The sequence below is a fragment of the Syngnathus leptorhynchus genome, chromosome 9 (genome assembly GCF_054491065.1).
Source record: "Syngnathus leptorhynchus isolate UIUO chromosome 9, UIUO_Slep, whole genome shotgun sequence".
Lineage (NCBI taxonomy): Eukaryota > Metazoa > Chordata > Actinopteri > Syngnathiformes > Syngnathidae > Syngnathus > Syngnathus leptorhynchus.
Window position 1 is genome coordinate 6,693,069 of NC_141203.1, and position 24,628 is coordinate 6,717,696.

A 24,628-nucleotide genomic window follows, 5' to 3' on the forward strand; every position below is an offset into this window, starting at 1 on the left:
CGATCATCAATTTGCAGAACAAATGGCGACACCTACTGGTGACTTGATGACAATGCTCCATACAAGCCGTTTTAATTGCCCATCGACTTCAAAAAGTTTCGCTATTTTCACCAGCACACTTGTCTCTGAACACTTCTTTTAATAAAACTTCTTTATGCACACACTGTGTGGTTCTCGTGTGTTTTGTTTAAAATGACCTTTAATAGCAGGTTTTACCGCAAATCAAGCATGCAAACGGTTTCTCTTCAGTGTAGCTTCTGTGTTGTGTTAAAGTTGGGTTTTTAGTAATAGTGTTTTTTGTTGTTTTTTTTTTACAACAAACTCATCAGTAAAGAAGTATTTCTCCAGTGTGTGTTCTTGTGTGTAAAATTAAAATACCCCATTCAAGTTCCATTTTGACTACAAACTGAGCAGGCAAAAGGTTTTTCCTCAGTGTGTTTTTGTGTGTTTTGTTAAACTTCCTTATCACACAAAGTTTTTTTTCCACAAACTGAGCAGGCAAAAGGTTTATTTCTAGGTAGCGATCAGCACAGATTAAGCAGGCAACCGTTTCATTGTCCGCTACCCTTCTCAGCAGCACGTTTGTGTCCCTTCAGCAGATGCTCGACAATTCATGTTTTCCCCTCGTGTGTCTCCCTTTGTGTCCTTTTAATGGCATCTTTTTCGCAAACCTTTGACCCCAAACTAAGCAGGGCAAAGGTTTGTCCCGTGTGTGTATTCTCTTGTGCACTGTTAAATTTGGCTTTTGAGCAAAACCTTTGCCACAAACTGAGCATACAAATGGTTTCTCTCCAGTGTGTATTCGGGTGTGCCTCACCAAACAAGACTTTGCAGCGAAGCGTTTGCCACAAATTGAGCAGGTAAAAGGTTTCTCTCCTGTGTGTGTTTTCGTATGCCTTGTCAAACTTGTCTTCACAGTGAATCTTTGACCACAAACTAAGCAGGCAAAGGCTTTCTCTCCAGTGTGTATTCTTGTGTGTTTTCTCAAACTGCCTTTCTCCGAGAAGCATTTACCACAAACTGAGCAGACAAAACGTTTCTCTCCTGTGTGCGTTCTTGTGTGTTTGACCAAAGTCCCCTTTTCGATAAAGCTCTTACCACAAACTGAGCACACGAATGGTTTCTCTCCAGTGTGCATTCTTGTGTGTCTGGTTAAACTTGCCTTGACAGAGAAGCTTTCGTCACAAAATGAACAGGCAAAAGGTTTCTCCCCAGTGTGTGTTCTTGAGTGTACTTTCAAGGTGCCTCTTTCAGTAAAGCTTTGGCCACAAACTGTGCAGGTAAAAGGTTTGTCCCCAGAGTGTTTTCTCAAGTGAACATTCAAATTCCCCTTGGAACAAAATGTTTTCTCACACTGACCACACTGCCAGCATTTGTTGTCGATAGGACATGTCGCGCCCCTTTCAGACTCTCTATTATCATCCTCATCATCACCAAGGAAGTGTGATGGTGATGATGCTAGTGATGGTCCACAATGGTCAGCATCATCTGTTGAGTTGCTATTTGGAGGCTCCGTCCCTTTGTCCTCCTCACTCTCACCCTTGTCTTCATCTTCACTCTTGAAATAGGGAAAACTCAATGGCAACTTGATGATGTCATCTTCCTCTTTAAAGTGAGGGGTCTCTGGTTCATCTTCCTCTTTAACAAGGATGGTTTCTGGCTCCTCTTCTCCTGTAATGAGGGCATGCTCTGGCTCCTCTTTGACACCAGTAGACTCTGACTCATGAAGATATTCTTCATTGATGTCTGCAGGGATCGGGATTACAAAATCACAAATTTGGTTTGGAGAAGTCAAATGTCAAGTGGTTTATTGGTATCGAAAGATATTCATCCGCATTTAATATTTTATCAATTTAATCTAGAGAAAAAAAACCAATCAATTCATTGTTTAGGTGGTCCGAATCCTCCGAAATTCATTATCTGAACAGTAAATACTTTCCAAATCTAAAATTAAAGCAGACTAGTCATATTGTTGATCCTAATCGGTGTTCAATAGTATCCCGTGTGTATTACTTTTAAAATAATAGGAAGACCAAAATATTGGTTCCTTAGACAGCAACTACTTTTAATGATGGTTTAGGGGTTTGTCGTGAGCATACAAACCTGCTTTGAGTAGCCAAACTGGATTGTTGATGGGACCAGCCGTCACGTCGTTGACGTTTGATGTCTTCATTACTCCCACAAAGTTTCTCGTCGTACTCTGCTTTCGATCTTGCACACATTTCCACACGACAATGCCGACACGTTCACACTCAATCGCAATCAACCCATTGACATACGAGTAACGAATCTCGCTTTGCTATGCTAAATGAAGCTAGCCTAGCAAGTCTCAAGGCGCACCGAGACGAATTAGTCAAGATACAAAGACCTACTGAGTTATGTTTGAGTCCAATAAAGTGGTGACGGAGGTACTGAGTCGACACTTTGATCTGTTCAGAACTAACTCGGGATGAATTATTTATCGAAGCGTGTTTGGTTTTGACAGCACGCAGTAGTGCAGTCTATTTAAATTACTATTTAGGTGCATTACTGCCACCTACTGGCATGGGGTATGAACGAAGTCAACACACAGTTTACACAACCATATATTAATTATAAATATCTTCATTCGCTAATAAACAGATGAGTTGGTTTTAAACTTATTAAACATATTTCTTAATATTACTTTAAGTCCTTGTGGATTTACTTCCATTTGCGGCGGTGAGCTGGTATGAAAAAAAGAATCAATAATTAGACAACACAAAAAATACCACCTACTGTTTTTCAAGTAAAAAAAAAAAGCCCTCACCAGAAAACTATACTATACTTATACTATACATAACTAATCAATAGATATATTTTGGAATGCTCTTCTGTGCCGCTTGAGCAAATGTTTGACAGTGAACGTTTTAAAACACAAACTGCAACTGAACGGTTTCTCCCCAGTGTGTATTCTCAAGTGTGCTGTTAAACTGGTCTTTATTCCAAACAGTTTACCACAAACTACGCATGCAAAAGCTTTCTCTCGAGTGTGTGTTCTTACGTGTCTTGTCAATTGTGACTTTTCAGTGAAACTTTGTTTACACAGTGAGCAAGCAAATGGTTTTTCCCCATTGTGTTCTTGCGTGCGCTATTAAAGTGCCATTTTTTGCAAAGCTTCGATGACAAACTGAGCAGACAAAAGGTCTCTCTCCGGTGTGTCTTTTTTTGTGTTTTGTTGGATGTGACTTTAAGGAGAAGCTTTGGCCACAATCTGAACAGGTAAATGGTTTTTCTCCAGTGTGTACTATATAATGTCTTTCGATTGAATGTTTTACCACAATCTGAGCAGGCAAAAGGTTTTTCTCCGTTGGGTGCTCTGATGTCTAAATTTCCCTTGAGGGGGAAACTTTTCCCACAATTTGAGCAAGAAGATGGTTTTTCCCCAGTTTGGATTCTCGTGTGAATTTTCAAAGCATTTCTACAACAGCTGGGAACATTCCCAGTATTTCTTTTCAGTATGACCAGTGGCATCACCAGCAGTGTCAGGACAGATGAAAGTTATATTGTCAATTTGTGCTTGGGATGGTCCCCAGCAGTCTGCATCACTTTCTGTTTTAATGTGTTGGCTTGAGCTGCAGCAAGGAGGCTCTGCCCCTTGGTCCTCCTCACACTCACCTTTGTCTTCACCTTCCCATTTCAAAGGGACAAAGGCAACCTGATGATGTCATCCTGCGCTTCCTCTTTAAAGTGATGGTGCCCCTCCTTTTAAACTGGATACAACAATAGCTCATATTGGCAAAGACTAAGATAGTTTACACTGACATCTGCAAGACACAAGACAAACATGTTTTGTCTGATCAAATCCAATTTTATGCAGTTACTTAGATGTTGTGTATTATTGTTTCTGCAATTGAATTGGAAATGAAGTGATTTTTCTGCACCACACCAATGCCAAATTGCTTGCCAGAAGCCAATTGAAATTGATGTAGACAATGAGCACCAGTGCCAACCACTTATGCAGAACTAAGAGTAAAAATGTTGTGCCAGCCAAAGTGCAAATCTTTTTTTCTTTGTTGTATTTTTTGTCCAACTCAATAGAAAGCTGTTAGTTCTGAAAGAAATAAGGGTGTGCAAACCTGATCTTTGCGACACAACTCGAGGCTGTACAAACATTGTCCAGCAGTGGACGTTCCGTCTTCCAAAAAAGGTGGTTTCAAAAGATCCATTGGCGTACTCCGCTATCGCATTCGTGCGGAAGAGGATTAGGGGGAGTGAAGAAAAAAAATATATAGGGAGGGACGGGAGTGACAGGATTCAGGTTTTTTTTTTTTCTCAGAATTCTGACTTTAAAGTGAGAATTCTGAATTTAAAGTGGGAATTCTGACTATATTCTCAGAATTCTGACTTTAAAGACTTTAAATGGATTTAATTAGTATGATCTCACTAAACAATGTCAAATATACATTTCCAAAAGAATTAAATATTTACAAATGCTAAATGTACACACAACAATAAAAGATGAAAATCACAAATTTGAAAATCACAACTGTATTTGTGGATCTGAAAAACACAAGAAATTCATAATGATATTTGTGGATTTGTTTATATTTGTGGATTTGAAAAACATGTAAAATTTGGGGATGTATTTGTGTGACTAATTTTGACACAAATCTCTCCCTGTACAGCTCAAGAGAAATCACACTCCAGCGTCTACATTCTTCATCATATTTGTCTAAGTCAACGCCATTGGCTATGTGTGTACAATGGTGACTCAATACACTTCAGTGTTAATTGATTTTTTTTTATTGATCTATTTATTCCCATTGCTCGAGGACAATCACAACAACCCCAACACCACCAACCACCCTGTCCATTCCCTTTTTCCCCCCATTTTAAAATGACAAGGAAAAAAAAAACACCAAGCATTACAAAATCCATTCTAAGAATCATTGTAGAGATAAAACACAATAGAAACATAACCATACGATACACCCAAGTCAAATCAATGAATTCCCTTTAGACTCAACTTTCTACGAGACATCTCAAAAATATATTTATGTACACACTTTGCTGTATCGTACTGTACAAAATGTGGCAAAACCTGACACATTCTCTGGAGACATGCAAACACCTTACCGATTCTGCAAAAAAGTCCATTTGATAACTTGTAATATATTTTCAAATAGTAGGTCTTTGGAGAATATCCTAAAAAAGATTATGCACCATTTTAGCGATGTCACTGCCTGCATTGGTATTAAATAATATTGTGAAATTCATTATTACTGAATGGCCTTTTATTTATTATTGTCATGTAGAAACGTAATTGAGACCATACGGCAGACTGAGTTTTATCTTTTCGATCTTAAACTGCGTCTATCTCTCAAACACCTGAGTTGACATCGGTTTACGTGACACTACTAATGGAAAACTACCACCGCCAGCAAGATATATTACAGGATGTTGAACCTTATAAGGCATTTTATATGTCGACACAAAACCCCTGTACAAGAAATGTGACATAGTTGTGTTTGTGGTGACATAAAATGTTTTGATAGACAGTGGTGGAGGGTAACAGTAGGAATTGCACTTATTTAGGATCTGAGAGGCCGGGAGCGTTTCTTTGTGCGTTAATATCGAGCCTCCTCTCATGAGAAATGGTTAGAATATCTGACGAGAAAAACATTGCTCAATAGTGAGGTATATGTTTTCTATTTTTCTCATTTGGGTTAGGGTTAACCTAACCCTAACCCTAACCCTAACCCTAACCCTAACCCTAACCCTCACCCTAACCCTAACCGCTATCCAAAAATGTTAGGAAGGAATTTGAGTCATTTGTCTCGCTAAATATTTTACACATACAAGTGTTCCTGACCCCAAAATAGTATTTAGTTTTTTTGCCAGAGATTCTAGTTGCAATCCAACCAATCCAAAAAGTCAGAGGATGTTAAGACGTGTTGTCCTCCAAATGTACCCACAAAAGAGTGAAGGGAATGAAGAAAACCATGCAACTGTAATAATGCTGAAGCATGATGTGATCCCGCAATAGACGAGAACAGTGTACAGTGTGCTTTGACTGAAATTATTTTAGAGACCATTTCCTACCTCAAGTCCTCGCAATAAAAAGTGTCACTGTCATCCTAGGTGTCCATATGTTGCCTTTATAACACACGAGCAGCTCTAAACTATGCTGTCCGTCTCCATCTCTAAAATATGGTCCAAATGCAAAAAAAAAGGTCTTCTGCCTATTCCTCCTCCTCTTCATCATCATCCTCAATCAGTGGGAGTAATTCCTCCTTCAAGCACTCCCTGTAGAAGCTCGTAAGCGTGGCATAGAGGTGCTGGTTGCTTTGATGAGACAGGAAATGGCTTTCGTCTGGGTAGAGCTGGAATGGAAGAAGGCACGTGAGTCTGAATGATATAAATCATGTTGGGTGTTCCGATGAAGGAACGCAATAACCATCGGGTACGTCCTTCTGTTGTTAAAGCTGCTGGACAAACGCATTTGTCATCTGACCGCCATCTGCTCTGCACAATACAGCTAGGCCTAATGTGCAGAAAACTAAGCCACATTGTGGATGAATTAATAAATAAACCCCACTCACGGGGAAACACAGTTAAGTGGATCAAATCACAACATAAATTTGGATAACATTTTTCAATTTTCCCTATCGGGCTGACATGAACAATTTTAATGTCATAATCAAAACGGGCCACTGTTGCCGCAATCTGTTTCATGTTCCTTCAGAGCTTTCTGCACACATCGAGCTTTCCAGCTTGATAAATGGCAGCATAACAACTATTAACATATAAACAAACAAATAAAACATAACAAAAAAAAAACACCCCATAACAAATAAAATGCAACCTCAAAGAAAATGTAAAATCCTTTATCTATATGCCTTGGCATTTTCTCCACAATTGTTCTTATCTTATTGGATGCTAACGTAACAAATTATTAAAATCTATATGCCTTGGCATTTTTTCTCCACAATTGTTCCTATCTTATTGGATGCTCACATTACAAATTATTAAAATTTGGACCACTACAAGACCAAAATAATTTGCAATGCAAGCCCAACTCTTAATACGAGCATGCACTCAATGTTTCAAGGTATTTTTGTAGTTGTATTTATTTGTGTATCATTAGTTCAAAGATTGACTCTTATGCTTACATGTATTGTATAAGCTTAGCTTGTAATTGCATTGAATAGGAGTGCAGTACATCTGCTACATTTAGGAGTGTTTGAATTTATTATTTGGTACTTTTTTCCCCCCCCCAAGCACATCTCCAATGGTCAAGAAGTGTTTTTCGACAATCACCTGCATTGAGTAATTTGCTCCAACTTTCACGAGGTTCTTGACAAGCTCAGCAGTATGTTGGAAGTGGATGTTAGCTGCAAATAAAAAAGTGAAAATGGGTCAGCATAGTTCCTGCTCAAATCACGGTTGCGGTAGAATTGAAATGCATCGGCAAATTTGGCATTCATAGCTCATCAGAGAATGCACTCCTCTGAAAATTTCTGCATCACTTCAGGCAACACATTTTCTTTTTCTTTTTTGATTAAAACTATTTGCTTCATTACCTTCCAGGAATACTTGCTTCTTTTGTGCTCAGCAGTGATGCACAACGGATCCAGTATATTCATTTACGGACAATTTATTTTCACTTACCATCTGCTGTGCCGTGCACCAGCATCAGTGTCTGGTCTCTAAGTGCATGAACATTCTGCAGCACACTGGAGAACTGGAAGGTAATGAGAAATTACCAACTGCACTTGGGTAACTAGATTTAAGAGAGTGACTCTACATAACAAGAAACAAAGACTATGGTAATTGAGTATTCATAGATATGCCGCCAGACATGTTGGAGAAAATGTATGTCAGATGTGATCAAATGAAAAGGATAATGGAAATTTATTTTCATTCTGACTACAGAATAATGCACACACACACACCTACACACACACACACACAGTGATTAGGACAAAGTATGAAGGGGGGGAGGGCAATTAAATGTCACAACATTAAACACAATTGCAAACAATTATTCTTTTTTCTCTCCTTGGCCTTCTACCTTTGCCCTGAAAAAAACAACAACACTCGGATTGCTTAATGCATATCCAAATACAAAACATTAATCATACTCTTGATTGGTAATCACAGTTTTCTCTTACTGTGACAGAATTGACACTGACTGCATGTATTGTATGTTAGGAATGTCAGCGCAAGCAGTTTTCAATGAGTATTGACACACAAATGAGTAGCGGTGAACATACCTGGTATCTGCTGTCATCTCGTAGAGGCATGCCAAGGTATCGCTCCGAGAAGGCTGATGCTATGCAAAAGAAAAATGACACTTTTTATGTAAAAGCTTCCTTGTTATTTGTAGGACTAAAAAAAAGCATTCCCATCCTTTGTTATAAAGTCTATCCAGCCTCGAGACATGAATGACAATACTGCATGCAATACCGCATTTCCATATTGGAATTTGTCTTCCTGAATGGCGTGATGAAATAGTCTGTCGTCATATTGTGTTTTGTGAAAGGTTTTATGCTCACCATACAACTTCAAATCTGTCATGGGGGACATTGCACATGCACATTTGAAGACACTATCTGTAGACTTAAGCAGCATTAATGCGATATAGGCTCCGTAACCCTGAACAAAAGAAACAAAACATCATTATATAGGTTGCTAATATGAAGCATGTTGCAAGGTAAGAAGAAAAAAAAATCCTAATTCATGATAAACAACATTGTCTCGGTTCGTGGCATTTACTTTCTTCCACCAAATGTTTGTGAATAGCCTAACGGCAAAAGGCAATTGTAAAAAATCCTTTTCTGCATGCAAATATGACAAGGAGTAAAGGCTCACCTTTCCGAAAATTGCTATCCGAGTTTTATCGATGTATGGAAAGCTCATCATGTAGCTGCAAGAACACAAGATCAAGAAGTTGCACTTTTGGACATGCGTCCAATGCAACTTAAAATCAACAGACAAAAAAAACCCAAAACATTACTAGTAGCTTTTTTTGTTGTTGTTACTATTTTCTAGGACTATAAATTCACACTATAGTCAAACTACACAAGCTTAATATGTCAGAACTCTGTGTGGATCAGTTACGTTTCTTCACACTTCACTCTCTGACCTCATTTTGATTACATTCTGATTGTTTTAAGAGCCTAAAAAATGTCAATTCAACTTACCTGCCGACATAAATTATTTTGTCATATCATATCTGAATAAAATACGTATAAAAAAAATAGAAAACATACTCCACTGCTGCGATTTGGTCCTGAACATCCACAGTGCCCAGTCTCTGGTGGACCTCGTGCAAGACCCTCTGGCCCTGAAATCCGCTACCCCGCCCATCGAGACGAGCCACAATAATGTTGTCTGAGCTGACCAGCACTGAGTCCCAGCTGAGAGCAAAGCGGTCACTCACAGTCTGACCACCCGGGAAGCCATCGCTGTGGAAAGCAGAAAAAAACCACAACAGTAAGCTTTTTGAAAGAAACCCTGCAACATCATCCATCCATCCATCCATCCATCCATCCATCCATCCATCCATCCATCCATCCATCCATCCATCCATCCATCCATCCATCCATCCATCCATCCATCCATCCATCCATCCTTATTCGTGACGCATCACCATCACAGGGTCAGGTACATACACTATCAAGAGGAGTCCATAGTGACGAGATTCCGAGAAGTCAGGCGGATAGGAGATTTTCAAAGGTAAATCTATACAAAGGGAAAAGGAGTGGCTATTATATGAGAAATAATTGTCAGTGGTTATCGGGATGAACTATGCGAGAGCTTATTTTTCACCAAAATGTCCAATTGAAACAGTCCTGAAGTCAGTTAGCTGGATCCTTTTGTAGTTCAAGGCTGCCTTCAGCATGGAGTTGCTCTCGAGAATGAAGTAATCTGAAAAAGGAAGAGAATGTGAAGCGGGTCCTTCGTTGGATGAAAAAAAATATATATTTTAATACGTACATAAACTGAAGATTAAGGGCTTGTTAAATACCTGAATCCAATTTGGAATAAATGAGGCAGTACTAAATTGTTCTCTCTTTGTATAAAAAGTTATAGCAATAACAAGAATACTTAGAGCGGCCGTGACCTCCGGGGCTTTCCCATTTCTCCAAACCGAAAGATACTTGGGAGGGGACTAAATGAAATGGAATTTAGATTGATTTTCTGATGGAAAACCTCAAATCAATAGAAGTGTCATTATAGAACCGGACCGCCAGGGGTCTTCGGTTCCCAGCTGTGGGTGGAAGGCATATCCAGATAAGACTGAGCAAATGACTTTTCTGCAGCACAGATGTTAACTGATAGGCAAGGTGTCCAGGTCATCCGGAAAGGATTTACAGAGATGTTCTTTTTTTCACATTTTGCTATTTTCCAAAATGGAATTAATTCACCCCCTTTAATTTCTACTCACAACACTGAATGACGTCATAAAAAAGGCTCCACGCCCTTTTTAATTCATTTCAATTATTCATTTTTTTATTCTTTGATTATTATTTTTTTGACACATGGTGTGTTAATGATGGAAAAATGATTTAATACGCATGGTTTTTTTTTAGGTTTTTTTTTTACATTAACCCCCACCCACCTCTTTTTTTTTCCTCTGTAAAGTTATCAGGACTTCTGCTCAAGAAACCCTTTACTAAGCACCACTGCCAGGATCAAGAAAAATATAGAATTCCTTACTTGAACTATTGAGACTGTGTAAGATCACCATAGGTGTTCCAGGACCTAAAATGAAAATGAAAAATTATAATTAATGCTTGAACAATTGATTCTGGCAAATGTCTCATCGTTGGTTCGATCAATAATTCCGTGCTGTTTACTTTGTACTCTTTGTATTTGCGTATTTTTTTTTGTTTTTTTTTTTGTTTTATTGCTGCCAGTCTTGGCCAGGTATTGCTTGAATAAAATAAAGAGATTGGGGAATCAAAAAAATAAATAAAAATGCCTCACTGTATTTTTTTTAGGGGGGAGGAGACTAAGCTTAGTCTACTTGTTGACAGGTTGTTCACTGATGTAAGAAATGAACATAATTGAGGTCTGAGTGCTCAGGGATGCTCTAATTGGAATCCTGCGATCACTTCATATCTGACGTCATTGGCACTGGCTAACTGTAGCGCAAATTTCATTCCAAACAAACAACATACAGCCATTAAGTTTGTTGCCGAGTAACTAACATATAGAGGAGGACGGTTCAAATCGGTCCAATTTTCATTCACTTTACTTTATCGTCAGCTTCTAGCATATTTGTCTGAACAAAGCCTGTCTATTATATTTCTTGGCAAGAAATAAACATTGCTTGAAAAGAAATGCCCGCTCTGCCATTTTACATAAACGGAAGCACTTAGTTTTTTTATTTTTTTCTCATTATCCTTTGGCAAGCTGTATTTATTTCGACCTTTGCATTGTGATGCCCACTTGTGTCTCACTCAAAGCGATTTGTTATGTTTGTACTTGCATGAAAACGTTCAACTTATTAAAAGCATCTTATGATTGAAATTATACAAGCTTGTTTTTCCTGATGAAAAAGCAGGTGCTATGTGAGCTTGGACAACTGAAATCAACTTTTCTCCACCTTTTATTGCGTTAGGGAGAGGGAACAATGTTATTGTACAATAAATCATTACTCCAAAAGGCCAAATGCTTCTGAGCATGAAGCACTCTCATCTGCCAAAATAAATTGAATACACAAAAACAACATGAAGAGTCATTCTCTACTAAAAGAGTCACTCAAAACACAATATCATTACCTGAAAGTAATTATAAAACATGGAGTTAAAAAAATTATTCTTAATTCTATGCTCCCATTTATTTAACTTAGCACATAATGGGTTTTCTTTTTAAAGCAACGGTTTTTGGGTCAGAGCTCAGCCCTAACGTCAGATCCTGAAAAGAGACTGTCAAGGATTTTATTTAGACAGCCGTACGTCTAAGGGAGAGGCAATCAGACACACATCCGAACCAATTAATACACTTTTCTTTAAGCAGGTTCACATTCTATTTACTATAAAGTTGCTCCGGAATATAAGACGTAAAGATGTATTACAGAGAAGAAGAAAAAAATATGTAAGTCGCTTTGAAGTCGGGTCAAATTTGGGCAGAAATTTATTTACGATAAATTATGACTCCATTGTCTGAATGGTGAAGAGACCCACGTCATATCTATGATTACTTACCTTTACAGTGGAGAATAATGTGCTGGTGCGTTGGGCTTAGAACAGCATCAAAGTACAAACAGTGGGCCTTATTTAGCTCGCATGTTAAACACCATCGTGGGAACAATCCCACAGTTTTCACACTAAAGGAAAGAGAAAATGAGTAAGACAATGTGGAAAAAAAAAAAAAAGCTCAGTACGATGCAGTATAAAAAAAAGAAATTATTAATCCATTACTTTGCAGCTATGATAGCCAAGAAAAGAAGTGCAAAGAGATGCTATAGAGAATATTAATAAAAAAAAAGAAAAAAAAATGAAAAAGAAAGCATTCAAACAACTGCTCACAAAATACTTAAGTGGTTTAATAAAACCTTTTTTTTGTTAGATTATAAGATTATAAGACCTAGCAGCAATACTAAAAACAAAATACACTATGACAATGAAAAGTAATGAGAAACCAACCTGTAAAGTTGCCGCCTTCGCGGAGATCCTTCCGTGCTGAGAAAATAACTAGAAAAAGAAGATAATAAAGTGCAATCCTTAAATACTTTCATAAGACAACAGGTGATCATATCATGAGTTAAACTTACAGGTTATCATTGTTTTCATCATAGCCAAGGATTTTGGTCACCTCCCAGTTTCCTGATGTTAAATGTCGGACTTCATTCTCATCTGTTCTGAACTAAGATGAGAAAGACAACATTTGTACTTTTTTATTAATTATTAGTGACTCTAGAATACAGCGTGAGTGTCAAAATTAATTCAAATTCTAGAAACACAATATCTAAACACTATTAGACTTCAAATACAATTTAAAAGGGAAGACGAGTCAGAAATTCTCATATTCACAATATTAATGTGAATACCATTTAGTGGAAGTGAGGCACATGTAACGTATTGTAAAGAATCACTAAGTTTGGGGAAAGGTTCTTATATATTGTAAATGTATTCTGTAATACATCCAAAGTGACTAGAGACTCTTACATGAACACGTGGTCATGAAAAAAGGATGATGATGGACACATAATGGACGGATAATTGGGAACGAACAGTTCCTTGTTCTCATTGTGTAGAAACTGACTAACAGGGTTGCTAACATTCACACAAATAGAAGTGAGTGACTTGCTGTCAGGTAATTATGCTTCATTATAGAGCCATACAATTAAGATGCCAAAATGATATCTGATTTTGTGGTAAGGAAATGAGGAGTGGCACAACAATTTTTTTCAATTTCAATTTCAAGACAAATAAAGCTTCACCTGAGTATTAAACATAGCGATGTGATGAAACTCTCCACGTCCTCCTTGTTTCACTGGAACAGTCAAGAAAAATCTTTTGCCATCTTTAGAAAACACTGGCTCTTGATTCTACAGGAAAGAAAGAAAGAAACATCATCTTTAGAAACAATCTAAGCCAAAAGTTCCTACTGGAAAGAAATGGACCGTGACTGATGATACCCATCAGCCAGTGTAGAATAAGATGTAGAAAAAAAAAAGAGGGGAAACTTTCTCTGACTTTTTAAAAAATGGATTCAAAGTATCAAATAATTTCATATATGTTTAGAATAAAGGAACATGGTAAAATTGCGTTCTAAAATAACACAAAAAAAAAAGGAAAGGGAAACCAACAGTTCACCTGTTTGGAAAGCCAGAGCTCCGAATTTTCTTCATGTCTCTGAAAAAGACACAAAGCAAAGTGTATGTTTTCCTTTTCTTCTTTTATCCCCATCAAGCTGATCACATGGCAATTTATCTTCAATAATTTTCCAAAATGTATCGCAGCACAGCTGAAAGGAAGGGTGTCTGTCACATATGGAGGCACGTCCGTCCGGGGGTGAAAATCTGTCTCCCACTTCAGAGCGACCCACTTGACATCAAGTGGAGCTCTTCTAGCAGTTCCTTATGAACTCTATCTCCTACACTCTTTTGGAGGGCACATACCGTGACACAGGCTCCCGTAGTGGTGTCGCATACAGTCAAAATGGAGATGTTCTGAGCCCGGTTCAACCATCTGACAGATGTATGCGTCTTACTGATCCATTTCACCATGCTCACATAATGGTCCCTAAGGGGAGAAAGATCTTGTTCTCAATCAATGAATTGTGACGATAGAAATTGTTTGTATAATGTCAATTGCTGTATTGCGTGTTATTAAGCAAATGGCTCACACATATTTTCTTATCTCCTCACATGAGAGAAATGAAATTCTTCTCACCGTAGTTTGAGGCTGTCTGGAGGCACGAGCTCTAGCGTGTGTGTCGGCCCGTAAAGGTTGACAACAAAAAGCTTCACAACTGGATTGGGTTGGCCAGCCTGCGTGTGAGACAGCCTTCATGAATTGTTTTCCATTTTTAAAGGTAGGAAACTTGAATTGGATTTGTAATATAAAAAATAAATAGTCGTGAAGTGTTTTCATTTGTTCCCAATGTCACTCTTGTCAAAATATATGACAGTGCGAGACGGAACTACCCTTTAGGCATTGCTTCTATTTGCTGAGTTTTGCAGTTTAAGGAATGCTAGTTGAGCACTGGGGTGTTACTGAACCTTGGAAGTGGAAGGGGGAGAGGGACTTGTCACTGGATAAATGACGTCTTGCACTCGCTGAGAATGACATTGATTGACAGTGATGGCTACCTTGAGTATAGTCTTACATGGTGTCACTTAGTACAGCTTTTTGCCTTTAAGCCACAAGAAGAAGAACATCTAACAGAAAATTTCTAGGGTGCACATAAGAATTTTTATCTGGTTCTCAAAGGAGCACCAAAGATTGTGAGCCAATCACCTTGAATTTTGCATTGAAGATTGACGTAGCCGACAGCAATAGCTCGAGAATACTTCTTGAAAAAATAATCAGGAAAAGTTTTGTGATTAGAACATACTTGTACCAAATTGAATGCACAATAATTGCCCAGCTTTCAAGAGCTACTCGCTTATGTAGATGGAATAGGAACTTTCAAGTTCACCTTGAATTGTTCATTATTTGAAATGCCAGTGCTAAACTTGGTCGACGTGCCAAATAATGTGCCAAACACAGACGGACCAATAGCAAACGTGTGTCATACACGCCAGCATGAAAGAAGCATTTACTTGACGTTCTCAAAAATAAAGCTCTTTTGTGAAGAATTAAGAGTGAATAGTTTTGATATTAAGATACTCGTAAAAACAAGTCTTTTCAGAAAATCAAAGTTAAGTTCGCAATAAATAGAGACATTCGTATGATTTCGTCCAACAAATAATTCCGGTAATACCTCTTGCTTTTTTTCCCCACTCAAGTAACACTTTAACACCTCAAGGCCCATCCTATGCTGTGCTACCAAAAAGAAACCTATTGTGTGCAAATAAATATTTTCTGCACACCACTTATGTGCACCCTTGGCTTGCTATATGACCGTAGGGGCACTTTTGTGCCTCCATTGATCTAGACTGGCTTTGTGTAAGAAGTTTGTGCAGAAAATGTGAGGCAATTCCAAATGAATAATTGAAATTGTGACAACCACAGATGTGAACCTATGATTGGGGATCTGTGAGTAGAATATGATAAGACATACCTTAGGGTATGGATACTGCTTTCCTTTGGGGTATGTCATGCCAGTGAATCGTGGCAAAGCCATGTTGGGCACCTGACTGTCATTTAGCACAAGGAAGGCCAATCTCTCTCCGTCTGGTGACCACCAGTGAGCCACGTGGGTCTGAAGGATCTCCTCTGAAAGCGCACATTCATCTTTGTACAATTTGATCGAATTGAAACTCTCGACACTGTTTCATCAGGGCCAGCGTTTCTTAACTGGATCGATTGTCAAGAAAGCAGACAAAGAAACTGCAAACTAATTTTGGTTTGCATGAACTAATTTGCCCCATAATAACAGAAATCACCTTGTTGTTTTTGTCTGGATCACTACTTTTTTTTTCCCCCCAAGATAACTGCACAACAATGCACCTAATTAAGCGTGTGTTTATCTGTTTAATTAAATCAAGGAGCTTCACAAGAGGTGATTGTAAGTCACTTTAGCATAAAAGAGACAAGGTTTCACGAAGGATTGCTTTTATCTAAGAATTGTAAGTTAGTCTAAGGACAGTGGTCAAGGCCACCCATAGAGGAAAATAATAGGAACCGAGCACTGTCGCGAATGATAATAATAATAAAAAAAGATGCAGGTAACTGACACTACCCCCTAATTTTTTTGTAATTTACTTATCTATTAAGAGTTCAAACAGTAAAAAAAATAGTATCCCAAAAGGGTGTTACAGTATTCCAAATTAATCTTGTAATTGTAACATGATTATATTTAAATTTGTAACATTCAACACTTTGGAATGAAAGTTGGAATGAAAGGTATTTTAACATCCCTACAATATATCACTATTTAAATGTGCGACATCACTGAAGCATTCCCCAAATAATATTGAACCTGAAAAGTGTAAATGCATGAATGGCTCTTTATGTCCTAATATTATATATGAAAATATTATAACAAGGTGAAATGGGTATTACCTTCATAAAGCCAGTCAGCAATCCCGTTAAATATGACTCCTTCCTTTCCTGAGGATGTCAGCCTTAGAGAGTTACTCTTCACATCCGACTGATAGTAAATGTTATTTTCAAATATGTAGATCTGCAAGGACAATGAACAAACAAACAAAACAAATTGAAAAATGAACAGATGAAAATAGGCGTTACTTAGGTCATAAGAATAATTGTAAATGTCAAAATATAAATGTATCAACCATAAATCCAAGAAAACATCAACATGCAAAACAACTGACTAAAATAGAAAAGCAATGAAAGTTAGTTTTTGTTTTCTAACCAATTGTTGGCCTTGCACTCCCCAGGCAGCATACTGTAGGACTGAGTTGACCACTTCTGGAGGATCGAGCTCCCAAACCTCCCTGGAAGATTCAAATAGCATTTTCAAGCTGACACTTGTTTTTAGGCCAGTGAAGAAAAATGAAACGGTTTTAAAAGACTATCATGAATAATTATTTTCAATCATTTAAAGTACAATGTATTTCATATCAAAATGACACTTCTGGTTGCTCTTCTTACTTTCTTCATGCTATTCATAAAATTTTAGTCATAGGCCTGTCGATGTAATACTTGTCATTAAAAACTCTGAAATCAGGACATTCACATTACTAATGTGATTGGAACAAATAACGAGGACGGCGACAATTACCTTGTGTGAATATTGTAGATGCTGTAAGAAGCCATGTAGGAGTGTCTGTAAACCTGAAGCAAAATAAAACACAGAAGGGAGGAAGGCTTAAAAGAGGACTGTCAAACACATTAATGCAAAAAGCAGCAGTGCCACAGATAATGACATCATGATAAAAAATGGGAAGGAAAAAGGCATCAAACAGACTGCTTGCTGCTCACAGCGATAGAATCTGTAGACAATGCAATTTGCACGGCTGACAGCTGTGATACGATTGCATCTTGCGAAAGCCGTCGCTGTGTGCTTTGCCTTTGGAAAAAGCTCTGGCTGCCACCGTAATATACATCCGTGGTTGCTAAGGGACACAACACACTCGGTCCATATTGGCATTTCATATTTCATCCTAAAAATGACAATACGCTACAGAGCCACAGACGCCATCATGTACAATAGGAGTTGACACTTGCTATAACATTGAATAAGCTTCAATCAATCAAATCATGTTTATTAATAGCACCATCCCCCTGATTTTTGAGAAAATACAAAGTTCAATCTATGCCAAATCTGGTAAGGCCTTTTCTGAGTGACCGCAGGTACATGCACTGGCTGTCTCTGATTTATAAAATTGTCTTATTTGATTTAGATTCTAAATCAAATAAGACTGAAAACCTACCTGTTTGACATCATAGGCAAAAAGAACATACTTGAAGTCAGGCGACACAGAGTACTTGGCCACGTTGAAATTTATCTAATGGAAAAGGAGACAACGCAATATTGGAGAAAACGATCAAATGTAATTACTGGATCACACACGCAAAAATTTGGTTTTACTTACAAATGTTGTGTTTGAGAGGACAATCTCGGTTTCGTTAGAGAGGATGTTGAACTTGATGACGTGGCCGTCACTGTTTCTGTAAATAACTTCAGAATCTGAAGGAAGCAAAAAATCAAAAACATTCAGCATACAGGGGAAAGAGAATTCCAATACTGACAAATCATATGAATGTGTACAAATCCATAAAGATTTAAGAGGCTGACAGCACAAAGGGCTTCTCCCTAAACATTTCATCCCCGAGGCAGCGCAGCTGATGGAAAAGCTGCTTTGTTCTGAGATGAACTGCTCAGAAGTGACAATGCCTGTGTTGTATGGGTTCAGTAAGAGAGCATAACAGTCTGAAACCATCAAAATAGAGGAATAGGAAAAAGAAAATCATGATTGCTACAGGTTGATTACAGTAGGTTGATACATATTACATTTGAAGTCATTCAGTACAGCAAAGGTGATTACTGTCTGACTTTTAATTATGACAACCAGAACAAAGCCCTGGCAAAGTGTCGGCCGAAAAGCATTGGCATTCATTAAAGCCATCGTGTCATACAGGCAACGTGCATAATTATTACCAATGGGAACATGGATCTGACAATGATTGTTTTAGACAAAATGTAATTACAATGACTGCACACAACTCTCAATTAATAAAATTGAAAATGTCTGAGTGCATCACAATTTGAAATTCAAGAAGGGATGGATGGATGATGGATGGATGGACGGATGAACAATATTTGCAAACAAAAAACAAAGTTGATCAGTTTGAATATTACATTTCATTTTTGTAAAGCTTTACATCAGTGTTTCCCAACCTTTTTTTCATCCACTGCAAATCTTTTCATAGGAAAAAAATCTTGAGGCACACCAAAAATCTTTTAGTCTTACCCCAGCTTCGATATTAAAATGAGTTTCATTACAAAGAAAGATGTGAAAGTGCTATACAAATAAAGCCCTATTCCTATATATAGATTTGAATCATTGAATAAGAAATAAAAAAAAGGATATTTTTAAATTGTATTTCATTTTTTTCGAATAAAACTGACAGTTTTAGATAAGAAAGGAATAAACTATTGAAAGCGATTGAGATTAAAATCCAAAAGAATCAACATGACTGTGTTTGGTGTTTTAGACTAGCTCTATAAATATTGCCACAATGAGAACAAAGTCACGTTTAAAGACACCCTGGTGTTCTGGCAGCGGCTGAGTGGATAGCACAGTCAAGGTGTCACGACTTGACTGTATACATTATTGCACAATTCAGATTCTCTGGTCAAACTACATGCTGGGATTTCCGTCAGTCTACAAACACACCACGGCTATCAAAAGGACACAGCAGCACACATGTAAACATAATATGTGCCGATGCAGCATAATCAGAACGACGCAGCGTGAAATCTCAAGATTCTCTGATTGGCCACACATACGTGATTAGTAAGTGGTTGACCAGGCCTTGTGCTAACTGACCAGTGGTTGGGCCATCCAGTGCGCTTCATAATTAATATCGGAAAATTTCCCATGCCACAGCTGAACATGCCACATACAGTGATAGGGAAACTGCTTTACATAATTAAAAAGTACAATATTTAAAAATGTTCAAAACATACAAACACACTACCATAAAAGAAAAATATTTTCAAATTTGATTTTAAAAGTGGTTTGCTCATAATACTGTGGGACAGAAATACAAAAGACAAAATAATACTGAAGAAATATCCTTGATGTGATCTTTGTCTCATTCTAGAGCTTTTTAAACCAAGTCTCAAAAAAGATGTACATTTCCATAGTTTTTTTTTTGTGCAAACTTCCCTGCTGTTAAGCAAAATTCAAGTGAAATTATGATAAAAAAAATTTACATTCCGAGCTGATAAAAGAGAAGTCGGTCCGTGATCTTTAAAACATTACCAGCGGTCTCTGCTCTGCACGCCACTTGTCGCCTTAAATAATGCAACGTCTGTACCTGAAAAAGAACAAGCTAAGATTCTGATGTATAAGTAATGCCCGACGTCTGTAACCCAATGAATAATGAAATCTCTGTGCAATTGGTTTTTCTTGCCTCAGCCTACCTCTGCATCTTATTGTGCTTTAACTTTGCACTGTAAATAGTTACACTGTACTCACTGCAACTGTCTGTTTTGTGCAAATTACCATCCGTGATGCCGGAATCGAACCCTGCGCCTCTGAACTGTGAGGCGGACGTGCAAACCAGTACACTGCGCGCAGCCTATCATTTAAAAATAATTGTTCATGACTTAAACCAATTTGAATTTAGCCAGAATACGACACCTAAAAGCATTCATTGCGAAATACAAAAATATCTCGGCCTTTGTGGTTCACATGGCGGATTTTATGTTGTCTCCACCTACGCAACACACTAATGATGATGTGTTTCATTTTCATCAGAACGACGATTCGTTTATGAGAGCAATAAAGTGGATGGCTGACTTGAAGAGCCCCCTCCTCTTGATGCTGAGTACATCCTCCTACACCATCAATTTTTATAATCTTATGGACATGCAAGAGAAGAGATCATCCAGATAGTTCATGAATTCAAATCCTCTAAACTCACCAGTGAACATGTGAAAGAAGTCAATGAGAAAATTCAACATGGATTTTTTTTTTCTTTTCTGAAGCTTTCTGGTTTTTCTTTGCCCTGCTCGACACCTGTTTTAGGATAACGCTCTGAATGTCATCATCTAAAGTGACTCATCAAAAAAAAATAAAAAAAATATTAGCGTTATGTATTTGACTGAACTCTCTCCTTTCAAATACACGTCAAAACTATTTTCTGATATTTTTCATAGCGAAGACCAGTCCCATTGTATACTGCTGGTTTGTTAGGTATCACCTTGACTATTGTAATTAATTGTAATTTAATTTCATTCTAATCATTCAAATTTAGCAGGGATTCCAAAATGTACATTTCTTCTCATTTTACACACTTAAATGTTAAAATGGATCACGTGTCAATGTATAAAAAATGTAAAGCAAAACTGTAAACTAGTCATGACTACTGTGATCCTGAATTGAGTGCAGAATAAAATGCCAGGAACAGTCAATGCAGTTGATGTCATGTGACTTAATACAGAAGAATGAAGATAAACGTAAATATAGTTTGTCCTCTTTATGTTCATAAGAAAACATGTCAATCAGTGACTTATCAATGTAGATGAAACAAATCTCAGTGACAATTTAACAAGTAAATGCAAGATTACCCAATCAACTAAGATACGTAGAATAATTAGTCAGATTACATCACAGGATATGAGAAGGAGAGGCTATGCAATATTACACATCTGCTTTCCCCCTCTGGAAGTCTATATTTAAGCCTGCCATGTTTAATTCATCATGAGCTTCCATCTTCTAAAGTTGGCTCTCTATCCGAGATGATATAGTACCAAGGACGTTGGAAAGTAAAATGTCAAGGCCTCATAGTGACCTTAAAGATGTGATATTCCCTAAGGAGGAGAAAAAAAAACGGTCAAATGTTTGTTTTGTTCGTCTCACCGGTATGCGGACGCAACTAGAAACACCTCCACACTTCTCGTGATCTTTCAGCTCAAACATTTCCCGTAAGACTGGATGTGAATGATAACCACTCTTGTTCTTTCTCAGTGATTGACTGACTGGCAATCTATAAAGGGCAGAACTCATTTCTCACACTAAGTCAGCCAGGAGCTGTCACAGGATAAGTGGTATGGCTAATAGTTAAATGGATGAATGGATCAAATTTTCAGCCTTTAATTCTGCCAGTACTGTAAATCTTGTCATCATTTCTCCCTGCCATTTATCATGCTCTATTTACAACTCATACAAAGAGGCCATTTTCAGTTGCCCATAAAAATATACGAAAGTAAGTGCTTCTTACAGATGTGACAAATGCCCATATCTTTGTGCGCTGAGACATGGCTTGGCAAATAAGTATAATTACATCACAGACTAAGGAGCCCGCAAGTCCCGATGAACCCAGAAGAATGACGCTGCATGATACAAGTCTCAGAAAAAACAAACCTTTCCTTCTCATTAATCCTGGAAACAAATTGTTATTTTTGATCTGGTGAAAGAAAAAAATCTGAGGATTTTAAAAGCATCAATCCATAATATCATCAAAAGATTCAGAGAAATCTCTGCTTGTAAGTGGGCAAAAAAAACCATATTGAATGCCCGTGACCTTGCATGAAAAACAGGCATCATGGTGGAATAGATATTTCTCCGCAGTCTCCAGATCACTTCAGAAAAGGTTTGTCAGTCAAGAGCAACAAATGCATCCTAAAATGCTAACATGCAAAGTGGAAGCCATCGAGCAAGAACACTTCATGATAATCTCATAATTATAACATTGATATTTTTTCACTCTCCTTGATCTGAACAATTAACCTCTACTGTGTACCACCTTTTATTCTTGATTTCTTTTCGTGTTTATTAAAGCCAGAAATTTGCCATTTAAATAATCATTTTAATGCCATCTCTACGATCTGCCTATTTTTGACAAAATCAAAGGACTCACAATGCACATCCTCTGAGGACCTTTCCACATATACGATTACTTTACCAATACAATTTCAAATAAGACTTATTAAAATACATCCACCGACAAAGGAGCATCAATAGGGCCATACCAATGTGATTCAGACTTTCAAACCATTTCCAGCTAAATCCCCCAAAGCCTCCACAAAAATCCGCCAAATCTGTCTCATGTGTCTGTTATCTTTCGTCAGTGTCCAGGAGTTTATTTTGTCCCATCATCCACAAACCAACCCGCAAAGCCGTTTTTTACTGATTGCCTCGTCTCACACGATCAGTTCTCCCTTTCCAGCCTTGGGGTCAGCTTAGAGAATTGTTGTGAAGATAGTGGAAAAATGTCACTGGGGAATGAAATATTGATGCAAGGCCTTGCTTCTTTTTCCTGCCCTGAGGCATGAAGTTCTTCTACAGTTCGTGGGCAATGGGGGGAAACTAAGAGAAGCATTGGAAGAGACAGACAGAGAGCAACACAGGAATACTATGCCATAATCCTGTCCATCAACTCCCTTTGAAGTATTTGAAACTTCTTCCTCAATCTTTGGAAAGCATAATCACTTATTCCAAGATGAGACCATTCAGGCCAAACACAAAAATACATTTTAAAGAAAGCAGAATTAGATTTTTTTTTTCGACACAGCACGGAAGTGTCATTACATTACAACTGTACCATAAAATATAAAAATTTTATAAAAATATAAAATATCTAATCCAGCTCTTGTCATAATGAAGTGTGTCAAAAGGAAATAGAGAGAAGATGATTAAGTACTAACATGCAATGCCTTGCATGCTAACGTTATGACTTACCATTGATCCAATTGGCCTTCGGGTCATGGACCTTGAATTCTGGCTTAAAGAGATCCTCCACAGTCAGTTTGGTGTCGCTTCCAGTTTGGGAGTCAGCTGCAAATATAAGGCGTGATTTGAGATTCCTCTCGCTCGATATTATGCACGAGACACAATGACTTTTACCCCTGTTGGAGAATATATCACGATTAATGAAACAAAATACTTTCGCACACCCAAAATTCGGATCCCGATTTTGCCTCTCAGGACAAAAACCTTGACAAGTGTCCAGTCAAGTCAAGTTTATTTATATAGCCCTAAATCACCGGCAAGTCTCAAGGGGCTTCACATATACAAATAAATACAAAAATTATACAAAATAATATTGGCTGTTTCCTTAAGTCTTGTTTTCTGCATTCCTTCCACTGTCTAGCTAAAACCTCTATTTCAAAAAGCAATGTGTCAAAGTGTAGGTTTTTTTTTTAATGATAAGACAACATTGTCAAAAGTATATGATAGTTTTAGATTGCTATGTGCCCTCCAGTTGATTCTCATTGACTCTGTCCCTGAAACTGTTCCTGGCTCACTGATAATAGAGCGGAAATAATTTTTTTGATAGCTGTTGATATAAAGAGTTTACTTTGCGAGCCATCCTAATGGTTGATTCAGAAATCCCTTTCCACCACTCATACATTTTGTGTATGCCAGCTATGCATATTTGCAATCCAGATTATTTAAATCAAGACAGAAACAAAAAAACATACTGAGCCATACAAAGCCATACTGTTATATTTCCATAATCTGGACTGGAATAGAAATCATTTTTCATACAGTCGCCAACATGTCCCAGGAAATACTTTACTTTTCAATATAAAATGCTAAACGGGCATAGAACGTGCCTTTTTAAATAGAACAGCTGCTGATTGTGAACAGAGGAGAAGGGCCAAATGATTTTGAATGTCAGCCATATTGGCTTTCCTTGCAAACCCCACACAGCATATTTGTACTTGGAGGCTTTGAGGGTAACCAACCATGGAATACAAGAGCGGCTTAAAGGGCAGGGGGATGATCTCGATCACATCGGGCTCTGGGCTCGTGTCTTCGTACAAATCCTTTACTAAATACACAATATTTGTTTTACAAACTCAAAGATTCATTGAAAGAGAAAAGAAACAACATGTGAAG

At 37.7% G+C, this 24,628-nt stretch overlaps 2 protein-coding genes across 2 annotated transcripts in view; both read right to left on the reverse strand.

Moving 5' to 3' along the window:
• Positions 1 to 272: 272 nt before the first annotated feature.
• LOC147050872 (uncharacterized) lies at positions 273 to 2,528 on the reverse strand. Its single transcript, XM_085920816.1, has 2 exons — positions 2,104 to 2,528; positions 273 to 1,746 (listed from the first exon to the last, which is right to left on the reverse strand). Exons 1-2 carry the CDS (start codon positions 2,171 to 2,173, stop codon positions 593 to 595), a joined length of 1,224 nt encoding a protein of 407 aa, XP_085776942.1. The 5' UTR covers positions 2,174 to 2,528; the 3' UTR covers positions 273 to 592.
• A 2,039-nt stretch (positions 2,529 to 4,567) lies between these two features.
• dpp10 (dipeptidyl-peptidase 10 (non-functional)) overlaps positions 4,568 to 24,628 on the reverse strand; it is a 43,378-nt gene continuing 23,317 nt past the window's right edge. The window contains exons 3-26 of the mRNA XM_085920881.1: positions 23,465 to 23,560; positions 18,146 to 18,240; positions 17,984 to 18,058; positions 17,332 to 17,384; positions 16,963 to 17,044; positions 16,650 to 16,770; positions 15,706 to 15,860; positions 14,373 to 14,470; positions 14,099 to 14,222; positions 13,794 to 13,832; positions 13,418 to 13,525; positions 12,749 to 12,840; positions 12,621 to 12,668; positions 12,180 to 12,301; positions 10,687 to 10,731; positions 9,796 to 9,894; positions 9,639 to 9,708; positions 9,237 to 9,431; positions 8,836 to 8,890; positions 8,520 to 8,619; positions 8,238 to 8,296; positions 7,633 to 7,705; positions 7,282 to 7,355; positions 4,568 to 6,344 (exon numbers count right to left, since the gene is read on the reverse strand). Of these exons, the coding sequence (XP_085777007.1) occupies positions 6,204 to 6,344; positions 7,282 to 7,355; positions 7,633 to 7,705; positions 8,238 to 8,296; positions 8,520 to 8,619; positions 8,836 to 8,890; positions 9,237 to 9,431; positions 9,639 to 9,708; positions 9,796 to 9,894; positions 10,687 to 10,731; positions 12,180 to 12,301; positions 12,621 to 12,668; positions 12,749 to 12,840; positions 13,418 to 13,525; positions 13,794 to 13,832; positions 14,099 to 14,222; positions 14,373 to 14,470; positions 15,706 to 15,860; positions 16,650 to 16,770; positions 16,963 to 17,044; positions 17,332 to 17,384; positions 17,984 to 18,058; positions 18,146 to 18,240; positions 23,465 to 23,560 (2,219 nt within the window). The 3' untranslated portion in view covers positions 4,568 to 6,203. The remainder of the gene's footprint in view (positions 6,345 to 7,281; positions 7,356 to 7,632; positions 7,706 to 8,237; positions 8,297 to 8,519; positions 8,620 to 8,835; positions 8,891 to 9,236; positions 9,432 to 9,638; positions 9,709 to 9,795; positions 9,895 to 10,686; positions 10,732 to 12,179; positions 12,302 to 12,620; positions 12,669 to 12,748; positions 12,841 to 13,417; positions 13,526 to 13,793; positions 13,833 to 14,098; positions 14,223 to 14,372; positions 14,471 to 15,705; positions 15,861 to 16,649; positions 16,771 to 16,962; positions 17,045 to 17,331; positions 17,385 to 17,983; positions 18,059 to 18,145; positions 18,241 to 23,464; positions 23,561 to 24,628) is intronic.

Bases quoted from the DNA above. Each gene is read 5' to 3' on its own strand.
- LOC147050872 (XM_085920816.1), bottom strand. From the start codon at position 2,173: ATGAAGACATCAAACGTCAACGACGTGACGGCTGGTCCCATCAACAAT. The intron at 1,747-2,103 runs GTTTGTATGCTC...CGATCCCTGCAG, and splicing joins AGTTTGGCTACTCAAAGCAG to ACATCAATGAAGAATATCTT.